The following is a 13419-nucleotide window of genomic DNA, read 5'->3' on the forward strand; positions in this document are numbered from 1 at the left end:
ACACCAGACTCTGGAAAAGCTCCTGCCCCCAAAATCTGGCTGGTCTCCAAGGAGCTACCATACTTGAGTCTGTTCTACTGGACAGACCAGCACATTTGCCCTCTGAAACGGCTCAAACCCCAGTCTCTCCTTCGGCACACAATCTCCCTTGTCGAGGGTAACAGAGCCTGAGCCCCTTGAGCCCCTTGAGGGTTGTGCGACCCCCACGCACACGACAAAAGAGGCATTGGCGCTAGCGGGCAGGTGGCAACGTGCGGGGCCCGGCCACTGAACCCGTCCCCAGAGACGTCACGCCAGCCCTGCATAATATCGCCTCTGTTCAACCCCGGGTGTTTGTTAGGGAGTCTCCACGGCAACTCGGGAAGGGCCAGAGAGTCACTCCTGCGCCCGGGCAGACGTGGGAAATCTGCCTGGGAGGCTGGTGACTCACGGCTGGAGGTGCCAGGAAAAAGCGTGTTCCCCTCAGCGGAGGATCTTGAAGAGAGGGAGGAGGCTGCTGCTGCTGCTGCTGCTGCCAGCATCCCCGAGCAACGAGAACACCCCGGCTGGGTCACAGCAAAGGCCCACCTCTGCCGGTCTGGCTGGCAGATACTTCCGGGGGAAGCGGCAACGACCCCAAGCGGGGGCGTGGGAGGCGAGGGCCCTCCCCTGCCCAAGGCAGGCCGCATCTGGACATGGAGGGTTCTGCTGAGCGGTTGGGGCTCAGTCACAGCTCTCCCCTCCCTCCGTCCTTCTTCTCCCACAGGGTTCAAAGCACAGGGCAGGTTCTCTGGCCCAGCCATTCAAGGCGCGGCTTGGGACACCACCACAAGGAGGGCGGGGAGACTCCGCAGAGTCTCCGCTAGGGGCTACGGTTACCAGCTCCGGGTCGGGGAGACCCTGGAGATTTGGGGGTGGAGCCCGGGGAGAGTGCTGGGAAGGTGTCAGGTAGCCCTGTCATAGATCTGGAATGTGTGTGTGGGGGGTATCCTCCTCCTCGTTCTCAGCTCTCTCCTGCTCAGCTACTGTGTGCAATCTTATGCTTGACCTTGTAGATGTTCCAGCTGCAGTTTGCACGGCTGGGAAAGTTAACGGCTTTTCTGCTATGCTCGCTTGCTTTGCCCCGCGCGCAAATCATATTCATTGGCTCATGCTTAATGGGGAATGCTCTGATTTCACTATAAGTCAGAGGCCCTAGTACTGACGGCCATTCCTGACACAAGCTGTACACGTGTTCTTTAGTACTGGATCCACTAATAAAAGTTATCTTCTTATGAAGCCCTGTGTGGTGTGACCTGACTAAGGAGCCTGACAGAAGGGCCTTGGCAGGGAATAACCCAACATAGCCCACAAGGGTTGCCAACCTCCAGGTAAACGAGAGCTCACGGGAGGAGGTTGTATCAATATAAAGACTCTCCGTGAATGAATTACAAACAAAAGCAGAAAGATTACATGGTACAAAACAATTCAAACAGTTTTAAATCTTTGTTAAAGTTCAACAAACTCTTATATATTCTTAAAGAGCTGGGATCAAAAAGGACTTGATACAAAGGGAACACTCTAAATGAAGTCCACGGATCCTTTGCATAAAAATCTTCAGGAGAACAGAAGTTCCACGTCTTGCAGGAGTAGCAGCTATACACGGCTGGCTTCACTACTGGGTTCACGTTCTGCTTCTTCCGACAGCTGGTACTCTTTAGCTGTGAAACTGAAACTATACTTCTATGTCACATCCACTAAGGATCTGTGGACTTCATTTAGAGTTTTCCCTTTGTGTCAAGTCCTTTTTGATCCCAGCTCTTTAAGGATAAGGGTTTGTTGAACTTTAACTAAGATTTAAAACTGTTTGAATTGTTTTGTACAATATAATCTTTCTGCTTTTGTTCGTAATTCATTCACGGGGAGTCTTTATATTGATGGGGGGAAAGGCCGCTTCTATGGCATCATACTGCATTGAAGTCCCTCCTCTCTCCAAACTCCTTAGACTCCATCCCCCAAAGTATTTCCTAACCTGGAGCTGGCACCCTCAAAAACAGGGGGGGGGGGGCAACAGTGGGAGGGCTTCTGGTGTCCTGGCCCCACTGCTGGACCTCCTGATGGCACCTGGTATTTTTGGCCCCTGTGTGATACAGAGTGTTGGACTGGACGGGCCATTGGCCTGATCCAACATTGGCTTCTCTTAGGTTCTTATATTCATTTTCTCCAGGAATTTTGGGATTCCCTGCCCCCAGAGCCCCCATTTTGCTGCCTTGATTTTGGCCTTCTGGCAGTGGGAATGATTTCCCCGCCCACGCTGCTGATTTTATATGTTTTATCACTGATGTTTTAGTGGTGATTTAATGGGATGGCTTTCTGCTCTGTAACTGCTTTTATTGCTGTTATGATTTCAAGCTTCTGCTGGCAAGCTTTTCAAGCTTTTCTTTTCTTTTTTTAAGTTACGGCACTTTAGGTTTTTATGTTGAAAGCCACTGCCAGAAGGGTAGCCACGGCAGTCATAGCAGAAACAGGAGTCCCATGGCATGAAAGGCTAACAAATTTATTGCAGCCAATTCCCTACTTCATCAGACGCCTGAAGCGAATTCTCAGTCAGGCGGAATTCCATGCATGACAGAAAAACAATGGCTCCAAAGGCCAGGCATGGGGCATATTTATGCAAAGCTGAATGCTTGTATAAAAGACACAGGGATCATCCTCCAACAGCAGAGCAGATGAGGAACAAAGGCAGCCACGTCGCTGCAAAATCTCCCAAAACAAAGGCCGTGTTGGTGAGTCATAAAAAGTACAACACGGCTTCTGTACTCACAGTGGCCATAAATGGCAATCACACATTAAGCGATTTAACACCTGCAGAGAAATCCGTCAGACCAGTTTGGCGCCCGGCGAACTCCACCAACCCTCTCCTCCAGCCATTTCCTGCCAGTCCCTCTCTCTGAAGCTCTTTTGTTGAAGAATGTCCGGCCTGAAACCTTCTCCCGCTAAGATCGTTCCAGAGGGTGGACTGTGTTGGTTCACAGCAGAACCAGATCTGAGACCATTAACACCTCGGAGACCAACAAGGTTTTCAGGATACAAGCTTTCAAGAGTCACTTTGATTCTCAAAAGCTTATACACCAAAAACCTTGTTGATCTCGACGCTATAACTGGAGGCGAATCTAGCTCCTCAGGAGACTGCCATTCTTGCTATCCCGTTGGCATTCAGTTTGGTGTAGTGGTTAAGAGCGCGGACTCTAATCTGGGAGAACCGGGTTTGATTCCCCACTCCGCCACTTGCGGTGGCTGGAGTGGGCTTGGGTCAGTCACAAGTTCTTTCAGAGCTGTTCTCTCAGCCCCGCCTGCCTCACAGGGCGTCTGTTGTGGGGAGGGGAAGGGAAAGGAGTTTGTGAGCCGCTCTGAGACTCCGTGTGAAGGGTGGGGTATAAATCCAATCTCTTCTTCTTTCTTCTCTTCATTCTGAGCTGCACTTCTGAGCAGAGGAGCTGCTCAGCCGGCCAACCTGCAGAGGTGACCTGAAAGCCCCGTGTGGCCTTGCCAGCTGAGGGTCTCACTTTCCATCACCCCCTCAGAACCTTCTCCTGTTCCAGGGGGAAAGTTCACTGGTTGGGCATGGATGACTACCAGTGCTCCCTCTAAACTGTGTAGTCTTGTGAGCAAAAATTCTACATTGTGAGCTCCTGGCATTAAAGTTGTGAGTGAGCGATTTGGCTACATAAGTTAGTTTGCTTTGGAGCCATCCTCCCTGAGCTAAGACAAAAATTTGTGAGCCAGAGGCAAAAAACCGTGAGCTACCTTGCACTAACACAGCTTACAGGGAATACTGATGACTACTCTTAAGGAAGCCAACTTCTATCTTTGCAGTGGCATTTTGGGCAATAACGCCCAGACCTCTGCTACCGATGCCTGCGCAACTCACAGGTCGCATTTAAGAAAATCCCCTACTCTGAAAGGTTCTGTGATTGTGATTCAGAGGAGATTGAAACAATCGAACATGTATTCCTCTACTGTAGTTTGTATGATGACATTCGGGAAGCCTATCTAGAAGATATTCTTAAGAATGATGCCAAGCAATCCGATGACAGAAGGTTGTATCGTTTATTGGCTTCACAAAATATAGCGCTTATTGAAGCGGTTGCCAAGTTCTGTAACTGCCTTATAATGAGGAAGCTGTGTGTCAAATCCATGAACTGAATGGCGACTGTATGATTATGATCTATGCCAATAAAGGTTTTTGAACTTGAACTTGAGGTCTCTTGGCATAAACTGGGGAAAGCAATGCGAACCTCACCCAGGGTTAGGGTTAGGGTCAGGGAATGTGCACCGGACGAGGGAGGGGTCACAGTCAATTCTGGGATCCCGTTTCCTTGACCCGAAGCCCATGCGGTCCAGTAAGACTTCTCAGAAACTTACAGTGGCTTGCAGCTGTCCGCCCAGGGACCACCTGCATGGGAAGGTTTACCTCGGAATGCAGCAGAATCTTTGTTTTGGGATCTGCCCCAAACCCTCCAACTGCAAATTGCCCACTTCCAGTTCTATTCGGCAGGGAACTGGCAGCTGCTCTCTGACTGTGCAAATAAACAACCACTGCAAATGGACCAGCGCTCCAAGGAACTTCCTCTCCTGGGCAAAGGAAGCCCCGGAGGCTGCCTGACTAACCAGCTCTTCTGCCCCAAAGCAGACTGGTTTGGTCTTCCCAGTACCTGTTCACCCATAAGAAAGGAGCAGGTTTAACCCTCCTGGCTGGATCTTCATGTGCGTTCATCACTGGCCAGGGTGGTGTAGTGGTTACAGTGCCAGACTAGGATCGGGGAGCCCCACGTTCGAATCCCCACTCTGCCATGGAAGCTCACCTTGGGCTGGTCACACACTCTCAGCCTAGCCTACCTCACAGGGTTATTGTGAGGATTAAATAGAGGAGAGGAGAACAGTGTGAGCCGCTTTGGGTCCTGACTGGAGAGAAAAGGCGGGATCCAAATGAAGTGAACAAACAAGCCAACTGGCCTCAGTGAGGATTAAATAGAGGAGAGGAGAACAGTGTGAGCCGCTTTGGGTCCTGACTGGAGAGAAAAGGCGGGATCCAAATGAAGTGAACAAACAAGCCAACTGGCCTCATCCACTGTCTCCCACCTGCAGTTCACGCACAGCTCCGCATTCCCAAGAGGACTGACGTCCGTGCAAAATACATCAGGGGAACTAGAATCTGTGTGGGGTTTGTTCACGCAGAAGCCATGCCTAGCTGATGCAGACCGAGGGAGTGTCCAGTTATTTTGACATAACTCAGCAGAGGTGGGGAAAGTCTCACATACCAGAGTGCAGAACCATGAAACCCCCAGGACTTAACAAGGATATTGGTTTCTTATGCTAACCTCAACCAGCCCTTACATCTGTATTCTCACCTTTATATTCTATCTCTTATTTGGAATAGCAGATTAGAATAGTAGACTGCAACGTAATGAATCGTAGAATGTAACGTAATTTAGAACGGCAGATTGGAATGTATTTCTCTGGTCTGGGGACGGGGAGATGACTCTACACAGCCAATCGCCCCACTTCAAAGAAGAAGATGCTAGAAGGTCACCTCCATGCTTGAGAGGAGACAGGTGAAGGGTCATGGCAGGGTCTCAGTTAACTACTCTCAGCATTCCACAATTAAGGACCCATCTGCCCATCAGTCTCCAATTTATTTCTTTCACTATGTCCCCCCCCCCGGAACTAAACCTGAACAAATGGTAACCATATAAACTAAGCTTGTTATTCCTGTTCGTTCCTTGAATCTCTTAAACATCTTCATTATGCTGTATGTTAATTTACTGCTCACCCTCTAGCTATATGTATGGACTGGTAACTTCCATTTCACTGTATCTGAAGAAGTATGCGAGCACACGAAAGCTCATACCCAGAACTAAACTCTGTTGGTCTTAAAGGTGCCTGACTGGACTCAAACTTTGTTCTGCTGCTTCACACCAACACAGCATCCCACCTGAATCTACACCAGAGTGCAAAAAGGAGAAGTGAAGGGAAAATGAAAGGGAGGAATTTGTGGGCAGCAATGAGTGGGCAGGAACAGAACGGGAAGAGCCACTCGCCGTCTCTCACCTGTTCTGGGAGGTGGCTGGATTCCAAACTTTTGCTCCGGGCTGCAGGCGGCTTCGAGGGCTCCAGGCGACTGCAAATGCCCAGGCAGATGGCAGAGACCAGCAGGATCCCCAGGTCGGGGGCCACCAAGCGTACAGAGTTTGGGACATCATTCAGGTCCAACCTGGAGGGGAAAGCACCGCCTGCTGAGGATACCCCACCTGCACCAGGACTTCACCCAGGCCGGGCTTCTCTTTTGCAGAAATCTGGGGATGCTTCCCAGCCCCACTAAGACGGGACATTTTGGGGGCAAGAGCAGAAAAAGGCTCCCCAACTCCCGCTCCCTCTCGACCTCCCTGTGAGATGAAGATGCGTCTTCTGTGGCCTGTTGGGAAATCCCACAACAGGCAACGCCACGTGGCCAGCCACTGGGACAGAGCACCAAGAGGATCGGTCCCTTACCTGGTCACCCCAATGTGCACAGAGAGGTTTTGCCACTTGCTGCCTGCAGAAGGAGAAAGAGAGAGAGAGTTAGCTCGTTTCTGAACACATTCCCAACCAAGATTCAAGAAGAAGAAGAGATCGGATTCATACCCCGCCCTTCACTACCTGAAGGAGTGGCTTACAATCCCTTTTTCCCTTCCCCTCCCCACAACAGACACACTGTGAGCAATGCTCCGGCTAAGCTGTGGAGTCTTGTGAGCAAGAATTCTACTTTGTGAGCTACTGGCATTAAAGTTGTGAGCAAGCGGTTTGGCTACTGCATCAATGAGTTAACATCATTCAGGTCCAACCTGGAGGGGAAAGCACCGCCTGCTGAGGATACCCCACCTGCACCAGGACTTCACCCAGGCCGGGCTTCTCTTTTGCAGAAATCTGGGGATGCTTCCCAGCCCCTCCAAGAGGAGACATTTTAGGGGCAAGAGCAGGGAAAGGCTCCCCAACTCCCGCTCCCTCTCGACCTCCCTGTGAGATGAAGATGCGTCTTCTGTGGCCTGTTGGGAAATCCCACAACAGGCAACGCCACGTGGCCAGCCACTGGGACAGAGCACCAAGAGGATCGGTCCCTTACCTGGTCACCCCAATGTGCACAGAGAGGTTTTGCCACTTGCTGCCTGCAGAAGGAGAAAGAGAGAGAGAGTTAGCTCGTTTCTGAACACATTCCCAACCAAGATTCAAGAAGAAGAAGAGATCGGATTCATACCCCGCCCTTCACTACCTGAAGGAGTGGCTTACAATCCCTTTTTCCCTTCCCCTCCCCACAACAGACACCCTGTGAGCAATGCTCCCTCTAAGCTGTGGAGTCTTGTGAGCAAAAATTCTACTTTGTGAGCTACTGGCACTAAAGTTGTGAGCGAGCGATTTGGTTTGCACTGGAGCCATCCTTCCTGAGCTAAGACAAAAATACGTGAGCCAGAGGCTAAAAAACTGTGAGCTAGCTCACACTAACTCAGCTTAGAGGGAACACTGCCTGTGAGGTAGGCGGGGTTGAGAGAGCTCTCTCTCGAGGACAGCTCTTGAGAGAACAGCTCTGAAAGAACTTGTGACTGACCCAAGGTCACACCAGCAGCTGCACGTGGAAAAGTGGGAAATCAAACCCGGTTCTCCCAGTTTAGAGTCCGCACTCTTAACCACTACACCAAACTGGCTCTTGTGCGTCCCAACGGCCAGTTTTTAAACCGTCCCAGCAATATGTTGCTTTTCACCTCTAAGATAACCACAGCTGGCACCAGGGGGGCGGGAGAAAGAGTTACACAAGAGTGAGTCATGCAAGAACCCCTCAAAGCTCCTTACTCTCCTCTGACCAGCAAGGCTGCTTCAAGGAGGGAGCTGATAAGGGAAGAAAAACCGGGGAGGAGATCGTGGGCTGGCACACACCGTGGTGGTGATCTACGTGGGAATCCAAGCACCGTCATCAAGGGTGGAAATAAGTGATAAGCCGGCACAGCACAGAGAGGATTTCTGCCCAAATTATTTGGATTTTAATCTGCCTTTGCAGAGAGGTGCAGAAAACTCACCTTCCAGCGGGCCCCTGAGCTTTCCCGCACATCTCTGTGAAGGGAGAACAGACTCCCAATCCGGCCCGTCTGAAGGGGCACATAGTAAGGAGTGCGCGCCTCCCACTTGGCTGTGAGCATGCTGCCAGAAGCACATTTGGAGGAGGAGGAGATTGGATTTATACCCCACCCTTCACTCAGAGCGGCTTACAAACTCCTTTCCCTTCCCCTCCCCACAACAGACACCCTGTGAGGTAGGTGGGGCTGAGAGAGCTCTTGACAGAAACGGCTCTTTTTCAAGGACAGCCCTGACAGAACTACGGCTTGCCCAAGGTCATCCAGAGGCTGACCACGACACCAGCCTGGCTCTCAGTCTTCAGGATTATGGGTGAGCAGCCGGGTGAAAGCCAGTGTGGTGTGGTGGCCAGAGAGCTGGACTAGGATCCGGAAGACCCAGGTTCAAATCCTCACTTGTGCCACAGAAGCTTGCTGGGCAGCCCTGGGCCAGTCCCACACTCTCAGCCTAGCCTACCCGACAGGGTTGTTGTGAGGATGCAACAGAGGAGAAGGGTGTAAGCCTCTTTGTGTCCCGTACTGGAGAGAAATGTGGGACAGAATTGAAGAAGGAGGAGGAGGAGGAGGAGGAGAAGGAGGAGGAGACTGGATTTATACCCCGCCCTTCACTACCTGAAGGTGTCTCAGAGCGCCTTACAATCTCCTTTCCCTTCCCCTCCCCACAACAGACACCCTGTGAGGTAGGCGGGGCTGAGAGAGCTCTGACAGAAATGGCTCTTTTTCAAGGACAGCTCTTATCAGAACCACGGCTTGCCCAAGGTCATCCAGAGGCTGCAAGTGGAGAAGTGGGGGATCAAACCCGGTTCTCCCAGATTAGAGTCCGCGCACTTAACCACTACACCAAACTGGAGTTCCCGGTCATAGATGTTTCCTTTTCCCTTCAGAAACATGCCTCAAAACTCTCATGCCTCAGGTGATGATACATTTGAAAACACCTGGGCAGAGCTTAGTGAACGTGGTCAAAAAGTACTGAACAAGATTAGAAGCTTGAACAGTCCACAGTTTTTAAAATGTGGAATTAAAATGTGGAATCCCCTGCCAGAGGGTGTAGTGACGGCCACAGGCGGCTTTAAAGGGGGATTAGACAGATTCATAGAGGACGGGTCTATCAGAGACGACTAAAGGGAACCTCCACATTCAGAGGCAGTCAACTTCTGAATAAACAATGCTAAAAGGCAACACTGGAGGAAGGCTTTGGCCTCTATGTCCTGTTGTTGGATTCTGGGTGTGTTCAGACGGGGCATTTGCAACGGTATAGGTGCCGGTTGGAATCGGTGTACTTACTGGTGTTCACACAGTGAACATCTGCCTTCCGTCCCTAACCGTTGCAAAGAGCTTTAAACCGTTGTATTCTGCCACTAGGTCCCCAAGTGGTGGTATCCTGAATGCAACGGTTGTAATCGCTTTACCCCCCGTCTGATCGCTCTCCAATGTTGCAGAGCCACTTCCGTTCGGAAGCCCGAGGCTTCCGATTTTTGCCCACCATTTTTTTTAGGTCGGCAATATGCGCTTGGGCCCCGGTGTTTGTTTAAAAAAAAAAAGAAAAGGTCCTTAGTTTAACTTTTAGAGGAGTCCGGGACCTCAGGGAGGCCACTTTGCTCTTTAAACTTTAAAGGTAAGTCCTTACCTTAAAACTTTAAATGTAAGACGGGGTGTTTTGCGCATGCGTGAAGATCGCCATTCTGTGGATGGCTGCCCATGCGCATGCACAAACTGTGTTAAAAAACAAACAAACTGCCGATGCCCGCTGTGTGTGAACGGGCATACAGCGATGGGCTCCGCAGACAGGAGGTAAGTGTGATCGCGTTTCAGCCGGCATAAACTGCACTGGTTCCAACCAGTACAGTTTATGCCGGCTGAAACACCCCGTCTGAACACACCCACTGTGTGAGACAGGATGCTGGGCTAGATGAACTGCTGGTCTGATTGCAGGGCTCTCCTTATATTCTTATTCTCTCCCCCTAACTGGTGCAACAAAACAAGACACTGGAACTCAAGCAGTTGATATGCAGCATTTATTCTGTCTGTAGCAAAACCCCTCATCTTTGATACTCTGGTTCTGGTGCAACATCTGTGCTCGCTCTGCCCCCTCCCCCTGCAGGATTTGAAAGATCAGCGGGTTGGAAAACTTGGGCCATTTCTGGGCACAGAGGTGCTACTGTGGTTGTACTGACCACACAATCCTGGCAGATTCAGGACAGAGGACATTGTGCAGGAATCTGAATCCTTAATTTGGAAAACAGATTCTGAGAAACGCAGAAATATTAAGATTAGTGGACAACGGAAACTTGAAAGGTAACAGCACTGTGAACTACCAGGTCACGACAAAGCTTGCAAACAGCGGCATCACAGACCTGTGTGCATCACAAAACAACGTGCAAGTTATCAAGTTACCCAGAACTCTTCGGTATAAAAAGCCAAAAAGGGAAAGAAAATAGCTTCGTCGGTGCTGGGTGCAAAACCAAATTTCAAGTTGCACAAGGCTGCTGGGACAAAAGAAAGAGAAAGGGGCATTCTCCCCTTTTGAACATGAACCAGACATGAGACTAGCGCTAAATGAGACACATGAAATGTGGTGGTCCTTAGATCAAGAAGCCAGATTAGGAAATACTGCCTAGGAGATGGAGGACAATCATTCCCCACAAGCGAAGAAGAAGAAGAGATTGGATTTATACCCCCCCCTTCACTACCTAGCCGTAGTTCTGACAAGAGCTGTTCTTGAAAAAGAGCCGTTTCTGTCAAAGCTCTCTCGGCCCCACCTACCTCACAGGCAGTGTTCCCTCTAAGCTGAGTTAGTGTGAGCTAGCTCACAGTTTTGTACCTTCCTGCTCACACATTTTTGTCTTAGCTCAGGAAGGATGGCTCCAGATTAAGCTAATTTATGCAGCAGCCAAATCGCTCGCTCACGACTTTAAAGCCAGTAGCTCACAAAGTAGAATTTTTGCTCACAGGACTCCTCAGTTTAGAGGGAGCACTGCCTGTGAGGTAAGTGGGGCTGAGAGAGCTCTGAGACAACTGCTCCTGAGAGAACAGCTCTGGAAGAACTTGTGACTGACCCAAGGTCACACCAAGCAGCTGCATGTGGTCGAGTGGGGAATCAAACCCGGTTCTCCCAGATTAGAGTCTGTGCTCCTAACCAATACCCCAAACTGGCTCTCTATCCACCAGCATGAATACTGAGGAACAGTGAAAATTCAGGAGGAAAGACAAGCGAGTCCAGTGTGCTTGCAGCTCAAGACCGCCGTGGAACTTTCCTCCCGCCGAGTCTGCTGAGGTTTGTGGGGGGAGCGCTCTCCATTCCTCCCATTCCAGCAGGCAGCAGAAAACACCATGGGGTCTCCCCCTCCCCTCGCTAATTGTGGGTGGAATGGTCCTACTCCTGGAAGTATTATTTATTTCATTTTTTTTATATCTATCGCCCCATCCCAGCTTGCGCCAGGCTCTGGGCGACGTACAGCAGAGGCACAAAACCATAAAATGTATGTAAAGGTAAAGGTTTGCCTGGCTCAAAAGCCAGTTGAATCCGAATCTATTTATTTATTTATTGGATTTCTACCCCCCCCTCCCGCCGAATCTAGGGGGCGGTGTTCATCTCCGTTTCCAAGCTGAAGAGCCAGTGCTGTCCAAAGACGTTTCCGTGGCGCACAGAACGCTGCTACCTTCCCACCGATGCGGCACCTATTTATCTACTTGCAATTTCTTGCTTTCAAACTCCTGGTTGGCAGGAGCCGGGGCCAGAGACGGGAGCTCACTCTGTCATGTGACACTCGGGTCTCGAACTGCCGAACTAAGACCTGCCGAACTAGATCTTCTGGTCTGCAACTCAGCATCTTAGCCTCCGAGCCACTGTGGCTCAGAGGTTAACATGCTGTACAAAACATTTAATGTACAAAACATTAAAAATTCAAATATAACAAAAATAGAATGATAAATTAAAGAAAACCAGGTTTAAAAGTATCAGGGTACAACACACCAGATGAGAAATGCATCCTATCCAGAGGTCAACTATAACTCTTGATGCGGTCTCTCCAGAGGTCAGCTAGTCTAACCTTGCGCTGCAAGGTATAAGACCAATCCACTCGCTAGACCGACGTAATCTAGCCAGTCCTCAAAATGACCTGGTGTGCTGCAAAGAAACAAAACCGGCTGCTAATTACAATGATCCAAGTGTCAGGATACTAGTTCTGATCCATCTTACAGGGCTGCTGGTATGGAAAGTGACTTTGCTGATTCCACATAGGGGGCAAGCTCTGAATGTGAGAGAATCAGAACGGAGCCATGGGCTACAAACAGAACTGCGGCCCAGTGGAGGCTGAGAGAGAAAAGAAGGCCCCTTAATAGTCCGAGGCATCAAAAGTTTAAACTGGATAAACATGAACTTTCTCCCCACTGGACACAAGGAACCCTTGAGCTGACGGGAGAGATCAGCTTAATTTTTATTTATCAGTTCAGATGTCATGAAGGGCCAGAAGGGGTCACATCCAGTGTTCCCTCTAAGGTGAGTTAGTGTGAGCCAGCTCACAGTTTTTTAGCCTCCGGCTCACAGATTTTTGCCTTAGCTCAAGAAGGATGGCTCCAGAGCAAACTAATTTATGCAGTAGGCAAATCGCTCGCTCACAACTTTAATGCCAGTGGCTCACAAAGTGGAATTTTCGCTCACAAGAATTCACAGCTTAGAGGGATCATTGGTCACATCCACATTTGCATGATCCTGCTCTGCTGCCCTTGCACAGTGCACCAAGATTAAAGCTGCAAATCTTTTCTATCTAGTATTTACTGGGTTAATGCTATCTAGTAATCTTTGATCCAATTCCGATTTGTTGTGATGTCTGAATGCAGGCAACTGCATTCACAGAGAGTCTGCCTCTCTCCCCGCATCCCACAATTAAGGATACATCTACCTATCAATCTCCAATATTGACATATTTATTTCCTTCACTATGTTTCCCCGGAAATTAAACTCAAACAAATGGTAACCCTATAAACGAAACTCGTTATTCCTGTTTGGTCCTGGAATCTGTTAAACATCTTCATTATGCTGTATGCTAATTTACCGCTCGCTTGGTGTCAGACTCCTGCAGCAATCAGTTGTCAACAACTTTTATGCAAAGAAGTAAAGTTTATTGAAATATCAAGGTATGCAGCTGGTCTTTACACCTCTCGTGTCAGAACTGGCAATAAGCACGGGATGCAAGCAGGGATACATAATTCAAGAGGGTCCCCTAATGGCCTGGAGCCAGAGGTCATTTCGGGGGGGATCGCAGTTCCCCCGGGTGAGGTACGGGGGGCGGGGCACATG

The 13419-nt window shown here is 49.8% G+C and overlaps 1 protein-coding gene across 1 annotated transcript in view; it reads right to left on the minus strand.

Annotated features, from left to right (window-relative positions):
- Window positions 1-13419, minus strand: part of PIEZO1 (piezo-type mechanosensitive ion channel component 1) — a 143026-nt gene that overhangs the window by 83383 nt on the left and 46224 nt on the right. Inside the window, exons 5-6 of the mRNA XM_015417362.1 lie at window positions 7121-7163; window positions 6070-6232 (exon numbers count right to left, since the gene is read on the minus strand). Of these exons, the coding sequence (XP_015272848.1) occupies window positions 6070-6232; window positions 7121-7163 (206 nt within the window). The remainder of the gene's footprint in view (window positions 1-6069; window positions 6233-7120; window positions 7164-13419) is intronic.

This window comes from Gekko japonicus, unplaced genomic scaffold, assembly GCF_001447785.1.
Source record: "Gekko japonicus isolate JY-2015 unplaced genomic scaffold, Gekko_japonicus_V1.1 scaffold2300, whole genome shotgun sequence".
NCBI classification, from domain to species: domain Eukaryota; kingdom Metazoa; phylum Chordata; class Lepidosauria; order Squamata; family Gekkonidae; genus Gekko; species Gekko japonicus.